This window comes from Eubalaena glacialis, chromosome 5, assembly GCF_028564815.1.
Source record: "Eubalaena glacialis isolate mEubGla1 chromosome 5, mEubGla1.1.hap2.+ XY, whole genome shotgun sequence".
Taxonomy (NCBI): domain Eukaryota; kingdom Metazoa; phylum Chordata; class Mammalia; order Artiodactyla; family Balaenidae; genus Eubalaena; species Eubalaena glacialis.
Genome location: NC_083720.1, coordinates 94,819,933 through 94,833,425, shown reverse-complemented (window position 1 = coordinate 94,833,425; position 13,493 = coordinate 94,819,933). Strand labels below are relative to the sequence as shown.

General features: G+C 43.5%; 2 protein-coding genes across 2 annotated transcripts in view; one reads left to right on the top strand and one right to left on the bottom strand.

Moving 5' to 3' along the window:
• The window catches only part of CCDC158 (coiled-coil domain containing 158), a 103,700-nt gene extending 98,157 nt beyond the window's left edge, over positions 1 to 5,543 (top strand). Inside the window, exons 21-22 of the mRNA XM_061191504.1 lie at positions 3,091 to 3,198; positions 5,467 to 5,543. Of these exons, the coding sequence (XP_061047487.1) occupies positions 3,091 to 3,198; positions 5,467 to 5,543 (185 nt within the window). The remainder of the gene's footprint in view (positions 1 to 3,090; positions 3,199 to 5,466) is intronic.
• A 3,121-nt stretch (positions 5,544 to 8,664) lies between these two features.
• On the bottom strand, positions 8,665 to 12,881 carry STBD1 (starch binding domain 1). The gene is made up of 2 exons (XM_061191503.1): positions 12,447 to 12,881; positions 8,665 to 9,994 (listed from the first exon to the last, which is right to left on the bottom strand). Exons 1-2 carry the CDS (start codon positions 12,652 to 12,654, stop codon positions 9,132 to 9,134), a joined length of 1,071 nt encoding a protein of 356 aa, XP_061047486.1. The 5' UTR covers positions 12,655 to 12,881; the 3' UTR covers positions 8,665 to 9,131.
• Between the last annotated feature and the right edge of the window lie 612 nt (positions 12,882 to 13,493).

Below are 13,493 nucleotides of genomic sequence, written 5' to 3'. Positions count from 1 at the left end.
ATTTCAATTTTCTTAAAAATATGAAGGCTTGATTTGTGACCCAAGATGTGATCTATCCTGGAGAATGTTTCATGTGCATTTCAGAAAGTGTAATCTGCTGTTTTCAGATGGAATGTCCTATAAATATCAATTAAATCTATGTGGTCTATTGTGTCATTTAAAGCTTGTGTTTCCTTATTAATTTTCTGTTTGGATGATCTGTCCATTGGTGTAAGTGAGGTGTTAAAGTCCCCCACTATTATTGTGTTACTGTCAATTTCCTCTTTTATAGCTGTTAGCAGTTGCCTTATGTATTGAGGTGCTCCTATGTTGGGTGCATATAGATTTATAATTGTTATATCGTCTTCTTGGATTGATCCCTTGAGCATTATGTGGTGTACTTCTTTGTCTCTTGTAACATTCTTTATTTTAAGGTCTATTTTACCTGATATGAGTATTGCTACTCCAACTTTCTTTTGATTTCCATTTGCATGGAATGTCTTTTTCCATTCCCTCACTTTCAGTCTGTATGTGTCCCTAGGTCTGAAGTGGGTCTCTTGTAGACAGCATATAGATGGGTCTTGTTTTTGTATCCATTCAGCAAGCCTGTGTCTTTTGGTTGGAGCATTTAATCCATTCACGTTTAAGGTAATTATCGATATGTATGTTCCTATGACCATTTTCTTAATTGTTTTGGGTTTGTTTTTGTAGGTCCTTTTCTTCTCTTGTGTTTCCCATTTAGAGAAGTTTTTTAGCATTTGTGTAGAGCTGGTTTGGTGGTGCTGAATTCTCTTAGCTTTTGTTTGTTTGTAAAACTTTTGATTTCTCCATCGAATCTGAAGGGTAGAGTAATCTTGGTTGTAGGTTCTTCCCTTTCATCACTTTAAGTGTATCATGCTGCTCTCTTCTGGCTTGTAGAGTTTCTGCTGAGAAATCAGCTGTTAACCTTATGGGACTTCCCTTGTATGTTATTTGTTGTTTTTCCCTTGTTGCTTTGAATAATTTTTCTTTGTCTTTAATTTTTGTCAATTGATTACTTCGTGTCTCAGCGTGGTTATCCTTGGGTTTATCCTGCCTGGGACTCTCTGCGCTTCCTGGACTTGGGTGGTTATTTCCTTTCCCATGTTAGGGAAGTTTTCTACTAATCTCTTCAAATATTTTCTCGGGTCCTTTCTCTCTCTCTTCTTCTTCCGGGACCCCTATAATGCAATTGTTGGTGTGTTTAGTGTTGTCCCAGAGGTCTCTTAGGCTGTCTTCATTTCTTTTCATTCTTTTTTCTTTATTCTGTTCCAAAGTAGTGAATTCCACCATTCTGTTTTCCAGGTCACTTATCCGTTCTTCTGCCTCAGTTATTCTGCTGTTGATTCCTTCTTGTGTATTTTTCATTTCAGTTATTGTATTGTTCATCTCTGTTTGTTTGTTCTTTAATTCTCCTAGGTCTTTGTTAAACATTTCTTGCATCTTCTTGCTCTTTGTCTCCATTCTTTTTCCGACGTCCTGGATCATCTTCTCTATCATTATTCTGAATTCTTTTTCTGAAAGGTTGCCTATCTCCACTTCATTTAGTTGTTTTACCTTGTTCCTTCATCTGGTACATAGTCCTCTGCCTTTTCATTTTGTCCATCTTTCCACGAATGTGGTTTTCATTCCACAGGCTGCAGGATTCTAATTCTTGTTTCTGATGTGTCTGACTTTTCTTTCTTATTTACATTCTTTAAAATTATTTACATTCTCTTCAGTCTCTGCCTTTGTAAGTGCAAGTGTCTATCATACAAACTTACCAAAATGTTCTCATTTTTAAAATTTTAAGTTCATTTGTTATTCACTAAGACAGATGGGGAAATGATTTGATTTAGAATAAGAGCCTGATAAATAAGTGGACATTAAATATGTATATGTTGAATTGAACTTGAAATGTTTTTCATCATATATGACAGTGATTCAAACTGCCCCAGTGCTCTATGGTATCATTCCCTTTGATAAGGGATAAATTAGCAAGTTGTTGCATCATTGTTAAGTCAGTTCCTGGTCTTTTGAAATTCTATGCCTAACATATTTTTAGATCCTAAAAAAAAAGAAATCAGGACCTAATCACAGATTTTAGTACATTTTCTGTTTTACCATCTTTTTCTGCATTTGTGTCCTCCTTCATCTCTTATGCTTCTAAGTTATTCTTTAATATTTTAAAAAATTTAGAGTAGCAAATTACTTCATTATTACAGCAGTGATTATTGCAGGAGTAGAACAGTGCTGTTGGTCACCCCATTATTAATTTGTGGTTACATAATAGCATGGCTTTTTTTTTTTTTACCCTGTTGTCAGATACTCATCAAACTTCATATGTTTTGTGTTATGTTAAAAATTTCTCAATGAGAAATTATTTTTTATTCTCTTGAACCAAAATAACTCCTAGATGATTGCCTTTAAAATTTAATATCTTTAAGTGAAAGAGTCTTTTGATAGGAAAATGAGCCATCAAAAATATTTTCAAGATTATACAGCAAGTCAGAGGCTAAGCTCAAAATTAAAAGCTTGTGGTTGACAACCAGTATTTTTTAGAAGTTGACAAAACTTAGCATACTTATTAGAGAATAGCTCAAATGCTTCTAGCCCCTCCTCAGTTGCTGCTGCCACATTTATTCTAGGTTCACTGTGGCCATGTCAGCATCTGTACTCCCCTCTCCCATCATTTAATACTGTCCTCATTCAGGTGTCAACAACTGAAATGGGCACTTGGCCTCACACACCTTCAAAACTGTTGCCAGCATCAGTATTAAATCTTGTGCTTCCAAACTCTAAGTTACTGGAACTGCTCAGGTTTGGTATGAAAAGTTGTCATTTATAATGCAGAATGTATCATTAAACTTGAAGTGTTCTTCACACTCATCACATTTAATGCTACCTAGTTAAAAAATAGTAAATCAGATTGGTTTGAAACAAAATCAAATAAGCTAGTATTGCAGTATTAGATAAAACATTTCTTTATTTTCAAATAGTGTTTTAAATTTTTCATTATTTTAAAGGAAAGATTGTTTAACCTGTAAGTGAAAGATTTCTAAAATGAAATACTGAATAGATTTTTAATACCACATCTAAGCAATTTTCTAATAGCTTCACAGTCTCAGCCAATAGAAACAACCGGAAAAACATGCAGGAAGCTTCAGAACAGACTGGAAAGCTTGCAGACTCTGGTAGAAGATTTACAGATGAAGAACCAAGGTACAGTGTACATTTTTGGAGAGATCTTCCTAGTTCAAAAGAATACTCACCTTCCCTTCAGGTTAAGCCTCTTATCTGTAGTCCCACTGAAAAGGATCTTGAACAAGAAATTCAGAAACCTTAGTCAAAATATGAGTGTCTTAACCATGCCTAATGCCTGGATTAATAGTGTGACCTTGGGCAGGTCACTTTAGCCCTGCTCCCCTCTTTCATCTAATAGGGACGATAATATGGCTGACTAACCCTCAACAGAACACATGTTTTGAGTGGCTGATTTCACATGAGACTTTCCCATACACTGTCTTTCTTGTCCCTGTTAGGTCTGTAGATAAGAATTTGTATGGCAGTAGCCAAGATAAGTTTGCAGTTAATAGCCAGAAAACAAAACAACAGTATTTAGCCTTATAGAGGATTTAAATTAGCATGGGTATAGGAGACTGTGCCACCCAATGAATCACTAAATAAAAAGATAAACTGCATATAAATATACTGAAGCAAAAATAAATAAATAATAATAAATGAAAAAATTTTTTTAATTTAAAAAATATATACTGAAGCTATCTGAATGAGAAACTGTTGTACTCTGCAGATGATAGACAACTTTTGGGGCATAAATTCTAAGTGGATGTTCCCGTGGATTTGGGAGGCTGTCATGTTTTATGATTTCCTGACATGAATCCAGGAGCCTTTGTCAGAAAGAAATTAATTTTGGAGGATACATGTTATTCTCATTTCATCTTCCATCTCTAGAGAATATAAGTTGCTAGATGGAGGATAATAAATAATTTTCTAAGAATAAATCCTTTTAAAATAAATTTAACCTTATTAATAATAATAGTTGTTATTAGCATTTACTGAGCACTTATCAGCTATGTGCCAGGCCCTGTACTCAGTGTCTTACTAATTAGCTTCACAACACTGGGAGGTGGGTGCTAATATTATGTCATTTGGTGATGAGGAAGCTGAAGATCACAATCAGTCAATAAATTTTAAGTCACACAATAAGTAGTAGAGCTGGGACTTGATCTCTGCAATTTCTGACTCCAAAATGCACATTTTTTAATGTACTAAAGCTATACCAAATTGTTACTAAAGAAAATTAACAAATTCTTTATGATAACTCCAGATGCCTGCATATATAAACATAAAGAAAAATGTTTGATTTTAAGTTTATCATAACTTTCTTAAGGAAGATGCATTTTCTTATTGGCCCCATTTTTATTCACACTTTGACTTATATTTCTGACTTTATCTGAGTAATCCTACCATGTAATAATCCAAATGGAAAACATGTTGTATTTGTTTAAAAAAACTTTTAAAAAGTTTTTTTAGACAAATACTTTTTATTGGATGCATTGTCTGGATGGAGTGTGTCTTGGAAATTCTGCAATAGATATTTTGTAGAGAATTTTGGGAACATTTATCAAAATTTAAAGTGCATGTATTCTTTTACCCAGAAACTCTACTTCTAGCAATTTATTCTGCAAGGAAAAATTGTACATACAAAAGTCTGAAGTATTTCCTATAGCATGTTCATAAACAAAAATAAGAAACAACTTTTAAAAATTTATTTACTAACATGGTGCATCCACACAGTGGAATACTGTGCAGTCATAACAAATCATGAGCTGAACTGGAAAGATGTTGACATTTTGCTAAGTGAATAAAAGCAAGCTACAGAACAATTTATACCACATATTTCCATTTGTGTAAAGAAGAAAACTGTGTGTGTGTGTGTGTGTATGTGTGTGTACATGTGAAGATACTCACTGGCGGGTTTACAGTGATGACCTGGGATGGGGAGGTTCAACAGATTGAGGGAACAAAAACAAACAATGACCTTTACCCCTCTTTGTACCCTTCTGAGGTGTTCAAATTATTTACAATTAGTATGTATTACTTCTATAACAGTAATTATCATGTTCATTTATTTATTGGCTGTGCTGCACAGCTTGTGAGATCTTAGTTCCCTGACCAGGGATTGAACCCACACCCTCAGCAGTGAATGAGCAGAGTCCTAACCACTGGACCACCAGGGAATTCTCTATCATGTTCATTTAAAACAACTGAAAGAGCAAAGATTTACCCTTAGCTCTGTTTCATAATTTCAGTCTTTTAAAAAATACGCTACTTTGCAATATTTGAGAACTTACTGAGCTCAGGATGTATCTATGCTGTGGTAGCAAGCTGACCTTTTAAGAAGCGCATAATAGAATTTAAAGCCTGAGTAATGTTGCTTTCCTAACTTTGCTTTATGAACATTTTCAGCAATGTCTTCAATGATCAGAAATCAAGAAAAGAGGATACAGAAAGTGAAAGACCAGGAAAAAATGTTACTAAAATGATACATTGCTTGCCTATTCTTTACAGAGAGATGATGCCCAATTAATTGTGGTGTTACTTATAATTAGTGCCCTGTGTACTTTTTTCTTTTTATGTGAAAATTTAGTAAAAGATACCCTGTCCTGTAAACTCTATTTTGAAATAAACTAGTCTTGAGTGCTGTCTCAGTAAAACTTAAAAGCAGTACTAGCTAGATGCAAAAGTACCTTATAGGTGTTATTTTGTGCTAATACCAGTGTGTTGGAATAATCACGTGTTTTTTTGTTATCTTTAGTGGTGCTGAGGCAATAGTCTTCTTTTTTTTTCAGCTTAAAATGCTTCTTTCACATGAAATTGAAAGATGGGGTATAATGCCCAGAACGGGAGGACAAACTCCAAGGTACTGACCAGGATTCCTTCTGTGACCCTGAACTCCCTGTTTGTTCTGTCAATATCAGTGAATGTAATCACATAACTAAACATTGTGGCCCGTAATCAAAACTTTTAGAAAAGTTTCTTTTTACATATTAATAACTAGGAAGCAAGAGAGAAAAAGTTTGTTATTCTTCAGCCAGTGGGTAACTTCTGCAGATTGAATGGATTCAGTCTGCCTTAATTAGAGTTTAATAAATCAGTGGGGTTTGTATGTGGAGTGTTTTCCAACACCAATAACCAATTCTCTGTGGATACCACCTGGGTGTCTATGAGTCAATGCCATTCTGACACTAACTACCTGGAGTTAGTGTCAGATTCTACAGATTTAAGGGCTCAGTCCCACAAGACTGCCCCTACTTCAGACACCAGTCACAAGTCCCGGGCCACCTATACTTTTTGACTGACTGGCTATAAATTGGGGGTTCCCACATCCCCCTCTAAAGTTTCAATAATTTTCTAGAACTGATCATGGAATTCAGGAAAGTGCTTTACTTACTATTACAGTTTATTATAAAGGCTATAACTCAGGAACAGCCAAATGGAAGAGATGCACAGAGCAAGGTACGGGGTGGAGGTGTGGAGCTTCCACGCCCTCTCAGGGCTCCCGGCGCCTTGTGTTCGCCAACCCAGAAGCTCATTAAATCTCACCATTTGAGACTTTATAGAGCTTCTTCTCCAGCCCCGCTCCCCATCCTGGAGATCGGAGTGTGGCGCTGGAAGTTGCAAGCCTCTGATCACTTGGTCTTTCCGGTGACCAGCCCCAGCCTGAGGCTATCTAGGGGCCCCATCTAAGTCACCTCACTAGCAGAAGCTCATGTCTGCATAACAAGATACTCCTATCTCTCAGGAAATTCCCAGGGTTTTAGGAGCTCTGTGCCAGGAACAAAGACCAAATATATTTGATACTACAGGATGTGAACCAAATAAAAGGAGACCAGAAGAACAGATACAAAAATGTTTAAATTGTGCCAAAGACAACAGGAACGGTGTCACAGAAGCCAGCCTGTCCAAAAAGCCTGTACTCCCGTTCCATAGTACAGCTGTCACTGAGAAACTGCTGCCCAACTAGAGACTCTGTTTCCCAGCCCCACTTCCCCTCTCCCTACATGGGAACACCTGCCCAGTTCTCAGTAATGGCACGTGGACACAGCAGTTTGTGGTGCTTTCTGGGCCAAAGTTTTAGTGGGGTCTTTCCTTACTTTATTTCCCCTTCCACAGGCTGGTTACAGAGGACAGTGAGGTCCTAGGGGATGGAGGAGCCACAGGACAGGAGCCTGGGTGATGACCTGCAAGGAAAGCTGCCCTCCTGCCAGGAGCACCCACTGCTGTTTAGTGAGGGAGAAGTAAGCTGCTGTCGTTGCAGCCTTCTTACACGCTGGGGTCTGTGACAGCGGGTGGCGCTCAGGGTAACCAGTGCAGATGACACGCTAAGTAGGACGTGTTACCACCACAGCCCTCACGCTCCTCCCTCTAAGCACATCCGATTTTAAATAACAAGTTTTAAAAATATAAAGTTTAGTATTATATGTTATCTCTTAAATCAGTTGGCTTTACTGAAAGATTTTTATTTCATCAGGTAATGATAAAATGGCTAATGATAGAACTCTAAACAGATTTTGACTGTAAATTGTTTTACCTTTAGTTTGACCTAATAGAAATGCTTGGGCATTCTGTACAGTAATGGTAAATGCCTTCTGAAGACCTCACTGGTAGAATATAAAATTCATTGTGAAGTCTGTAGAAAATATATGTGAATTTAACACAAAAGTGCTATGAGCCAAAAAACAGTTCTTAAAGCACTTTCTAACACTATTTTCAGTTGGGTTTAGGCTCTTTTCAGCAAAGACCATCTATAACCAGGATTAAACGTTGTTTTGCCAATAGATGTTACACTTATTAAAAGTTGTTTTAATATAGAATTAATTTTCAAGTACAGGCATGTATAATATCCCTCCAAACAAAGGTAAAGTTTTAAAAGAAATATTCTAAAACTTTTTCTCTAAAGGGAGAAGAACAGACTCTGTGCCTCTTGATATTTGCTTTATTTCTGTGTCATTAGTGGAGAAAATATTAGTATTTTATTTTACATCTAAGCTATTATGGTACTAAGATTTATACAGATAAAAATTCAGACATTTAATAAAGATGTTAAAACTCAGGTTTTAATATTTTTTTCAGTTATAATGGCAAAGTTTAAATGTTTATTTCTTCCCAGAGCAAAGATGTACTTCCGTATCACTCTCCTGTTATAATTTTGTTAGCTACTGGCATGAAGGGAGAGGGAAGAGGCTGAAATGATTGCTATGGGGCAGTCCATCTGTCAACCCAGAGCTGCTGTGAGAGGAGGGGCCGTGGGGAGAGATGGTCCTGCAGGAGGCCCGTGAGGAAATCACGGGCGTGTCCCACCCTGCAGTCCGGCGGGGCCTGTAGCTCCCAGCTCTCTAAGAGGTGTCATTCAGGCCACCTTGCTCAGCCCTATACCCTATCCCCCTTCCTGTTCTTTCTTCTTGGGCTGCTCCTGCTAACAGGCTCTGATTAGGCCCCTTGTTTGTATACCAGCCATTGATCATTAGGACAAAAACATACTTGCTACCCTCAAACCATACATGGCAAGTAAAATCAAGCAAAAAACATTGGGAAGTCTTAATGCATTACCTTATATCCTGGCTAATCACATCTAGTGACCAGACATTTTCTAATCACAGTTCCATACGATGTTAACGATTTTTAAATATAAAGTGTGTATGATTAAAGAGAGCATTTCTCCAGCTGTACCAGTACGAAATCTCCTTTTGAATAAGGCATGTTTTACTCCCCTGGTTCAAGAATCACCCAAAGGCTCAAGCCTCAAGCCTCTGCAGCTGGTTAGTTTCTGTGCTCCATGACCAGTGCACATCTGTGCACATCTGAAGTTTAGCCAAGCCCTCCTCAAGACCACCAAGCCCTAAAGTAATGATGGATCAGCATAAATCCATCCATCAGTGCCACAGGAAAAAAAGTCCATGCTCAATGGAAGCATTATCTACACATTAGACAAAAGCCACTAGCAGATCTGAAACAACTCTGATGGCTAGACTGGAAGTTTCACTTCCTTTATTTTAAATTATTCAGGGTGCTGCACAACCTTAGCCTCTTCCATGTTCTGCAATAGCCTCTTCGATGCTTTGCAAATTGAATCAGTGAATCCCCCACCACTTGTGAACCACTTTATCCTCGTGGCCAGTCTCTAAGAATCTATTGCTGCATTCTTCCCAACGGGTAACTTGCCCATTCTCTACTACCACAAACTTCCATTCCACCACTGTGTCTGCTGGCAGGGGCACAGAACGAGACCAGAGCCCGTCCTTGCTACACTGGAGTGGGATGTAAGTGTTCCATCTCCCAAGACTCTCATGGTCTCCAGTTACTGCAAGGCATTGCACACCAGCGCTTGTGATATAATGGACCTGGAACCTGACGCTAACCTGATGAGACTCTGAAGACACTGCTCCTGCCCTTTTTGGTTTCACATCCACTTCCTGACCTCTTGCTTCCACGGGACTGCTTCTGTCATAGTCCTTTCCCTGCTTAGAGCTTAACACTGGAGACTCAAGACTGCCACCCAAACCAACATCGCCCCAAGATGAGTGCCGGGACACCATCTCCCAGTCCACGTGGTCAGCCTGGGCCCGACTGTCTGACTGTGCAAGGCTCACTTCGTCTTTCTCTCTGTGCAGGAGCAGGTTGCTAGAAGGCAACTTCTCTGCCAGACATGGAGCTGCTTTAGCACTTTTCTCTTGGCCTGTTTGGAATCCCCATTCTCCTACAGGAGATCCAGGGCTTTCGTTTCTTGAAACGTCAGAGTCACTTCTAGAGTTACCAGTCTCAGAGGTAGCTAGAGATTGTGTGTCTGGAAATTGTCCAGAAGGAACATGTGCTCTTGAATTGTCACGGTTACTGCCTTCTCCAGAAGGACTCTGCAGTCTCCATGCTGCTTCCTGCAGGTCACCAGGGCCTTTAGTCTTAGAAACCAAACATCCATTGCTTTCTTGAAGATGCTCTAAAAAACAAAAGGAAAAGTGTAATAGTGTTGTGCAGTTCATGTGAGAAAAAAGTAAGTTAGGCTGAGAAAATAGTTTTAGTTTTTAAAGACTTTGCTACTAATCTATCTGCAGTTCACAAAATTTGTCTCTATTAAAATCAAGTACTTAATTACCTGGTGTGTTCCCAACTGTGCTCTAAGAATATACAGGCATATCCAGTAATAAAAGGCACATCCAGGAGTGTCAATATACCAGCACAAGAGTGTAAAACGAGGTGGTAAGCTGTAGAGGTGGAAGTGTAACCCTGTCATGGTCCTGGATCTCTGCAGTCCAGGCCGTACTGGCATGCAACCAAGTCAAGTTGTTTGGCTGCCATCATCAAAAAATGTCCAGCCTGTGTGACGAAGAGCTGCACGGTTACCCTGCCAACCAGATGAGTACACTTGTACTCCCAGGAACTGCGTGCAGGTCAGGGATTGGCTCTCACAGATGCGGGCAGGTCAGCAGCAGCTGTCACTGTGGGAGAATACAAAGGACAGCAGTGCATGGCTGGGCAAGAGTTGGGGGTGAGGGTGGGGAGGAGGGCTGGATTCGCCTTGCACACCCCATGTGCATTAGGAACCTCTTCGACAAAACACAGGCATCTTATATCCCCTCCCATTGCATACTTTAAAAATATATTTTCTTGGGACTTCCCTGGTGGCACAGAGGTTAAGAATCCGCCTGCCAAGGCAGGGGACACGGATTTGATCCCTGGTCCGGGAAGATCCCACATGCCGCGGAGCAACTAAACCTGTGCGCCACAACTACTGAGCCTGCGCTCTAGAGCCCGCGAGCCACAACTACTGAGCCAGTGCTCTGCAATAAGAGAAGCCACCGCAATGAGAAGCCCGCGCACAGCAGTGAAGAGTAGCCCCCGCTCGCCGCAACTAGAGAAAGCCCGCGCGAAGCAACGAAGACCCAACGCAGCCAAAAATAAATTAATTAATTAAAAACAAATAAAAATATATTTTCTTAAGACTACACAATCCAAGCTCCCTAAAGACTCAGTTTCCTTCTTGGCCACCTCATTGATAGTCCAAATAGCTCCCTACAACAGGGGTCCCCAACCCCCGGGCCAAACCGGTAGGTAGCGGTCAGTCCTCTGCCTGTTGGGAACCCGCGGCACAGCAGGAGGTGAGAGGCGGGGAGCAAGCGAAGCTGCCTCTGCCGCTCCCCATCGCTCGCATTACCGCCTGCACCACCCTCCCACTCCACCCCCTTCCGTGGAAAAATTGTCTTCCACGAAACCTGTCCCTGGTGCTAAAAAGGTTGGGGACCGCTGCCCTACAAGATCTTACTCTCCAAAACCATACAATCAGCATATGGGGATTGGGGGGGATGGCGGTGGGAAGAGGGTGGTCTTGTTTAATTTTGTCTTTTTAATGGTGGTGTTGGAAGTGAGACGTAAACAAATATTACTCTGAATTCCCAATCTTTCGACCTGAAACATGAGTTAGGCTTTCAGGAAAAGAAGAGAAATGAGCTCTCTGCAGGAGAGGCACAGGGGCAGATTTTCAAGTGGCTACACATGAATCGCCACTCCACTAAAGTTTACCGATGTCATTTTCACCACTAGGCTGGAGTCCAGGCATGGGCAGCTTGCCAAGGGAGGGCGCTGGAAGGTAAGGTTCTCTGCCAGTGCTCTTACTTTGCCTAGTACACAGGGTCTAAAATATAGAGATGGAAACCTAGATGTCAATTAATTGTACTCATCCGAGTAGAATGAGGTGTCTCTTCCCTGGGGTTTCAGACAACCGTGCACTGTTCGGGTGAGCGTGGGGGAGGGCCGACAGCTCCGAAATGGGCGGCCATCGAGCAGCCCCAGGGCTTCAGCCGAAGCCTTCAGGGCCACAGTCCAACCTGAACTTTGCCTCCCCGACAGCAGCGTCCAGATAGCGGGGGCTGCTCGCTGCGCCGGTGTTCCCAAACACGGCTCTTCCATGGGGTGAGGGATGGGAGGACATGAGGCTATGGGATTGGGACCGAGACAGTGTCCCTGCTCGGACAGAAATTGGAGAGGGTCGTGGGATCTCCGAACCCTAAGCACCCCTTTCCGAAGGCCCGGAAGGGGCGCCGCCGCTGCAGCCGCCCGCACTGCGCCAAGCGCCGCCAAGCGGAGGAGCCCATCCCCGCTGGAAGAGCAGGGCAGGTCCTCAGGGGCGGGCGCCGAGGGCAGCGACTCAGCGGGGCGCGGACCTGGGACAAACCGCCTGGGCATCCCCAGGGCCTCGGTGTAGGGCGAGAACCCCAGCCGGCGCGTGCGCACCAGCCGGGGAAAAATGCGAGCCGCGGGGAGAGTCCTGCCCGGGTTAGGAGAAGCTAGCCCTCGGGAAACCTCCAGGTGGATTTCCGCCCCTTGCCCCCTCCCGCGGGTAACTTCAGAGCCCCCCGGCAGATATGCCCTCGAGACACAGGGAGGAAGAATACCTGGTTTGGTGACCAGCTCCCGCCTAGAAGGTCCAGGGCTCAGTCCGCCGCCACCACCCTGATCGCCTCCCGGAGCCGCAGCCTCCCCTGGAGAGGCGTCTTTCCCCTGCTCCGCATCCCCCTCCTTTCCCGTGTCCCGCAGCAGCCAAACGAAAAGCGCTCCGGCCAGGCCCCCTCCGACCAGCAGGGCGGACCAGACGGCGCCCATGACTGAGAGGCCGCAGCTGCGGGAGACGACGGCGACCGAGACGGGGACTCAGGTCACGCAGGCAGAGCCACACCTACCCAGCCCGCTGCAGCCTTTTACGGTCCCCAGCGGCGGGCGCTCCCGCGCGGGGCCCAGCCCTCCGCGACCAAAACTCAACTTTCCCAGCCCCGCCCCACTCCCCGCCCCGGGGCTGCAGCCCCAGGTTCCGGCAAGGCGGACACGCGAGCGCCCTCCTTCTCCAACATTTTCCCTTCTCGACCCCGCCAGTCGCCGGCGGCGGGGAGCACCCGGCGCAGGGTTCCAAATGCGTCCCGCGCGCGTGAAGAGTCCAAGGGCGCACGGCTCCCGCGCGCAAACCCGCCGCCTTCGTTTCCTGCTCCAGCTGCAGCTCAGGTCCAGCCCTGCGTGGGACAGCGCCGGCCACCTCGGCGCCTCCTCCCCACAAACACTCAGTAGCAGTGCGAGCTTCTGGCTAGACGCGGAAGACGCCGTGGTGCATCTGCGACACACGAGGTTGCGGCGAGAGCGGGGGCGGGGCGGGAGAGGCAGCCGGGCCGGGTGGGTAGACCCGTACAGCCGGCGCGTTGGAAGCTCCATTCCTCCGCCAGTTAGCTGCGCCTAACCTCCCCAAGCCTCCGCCTCCCCGCCTGTAAAAGGAAAGGATTGGACTGAGATCCATCCATCTGTAAATGCCAATCACCTTAACCGCCTCCAGTCATTGCTGAGGGTGCGCGCCCTCCTGACGGGGCTGGATGTCGTGCAGACGCGAGCTCCTCCGGATGGGTTATTAATAAAAAATTGCAACCGTCTTTGTTAAGTGCTGTCGGTGTGCCAGGTGT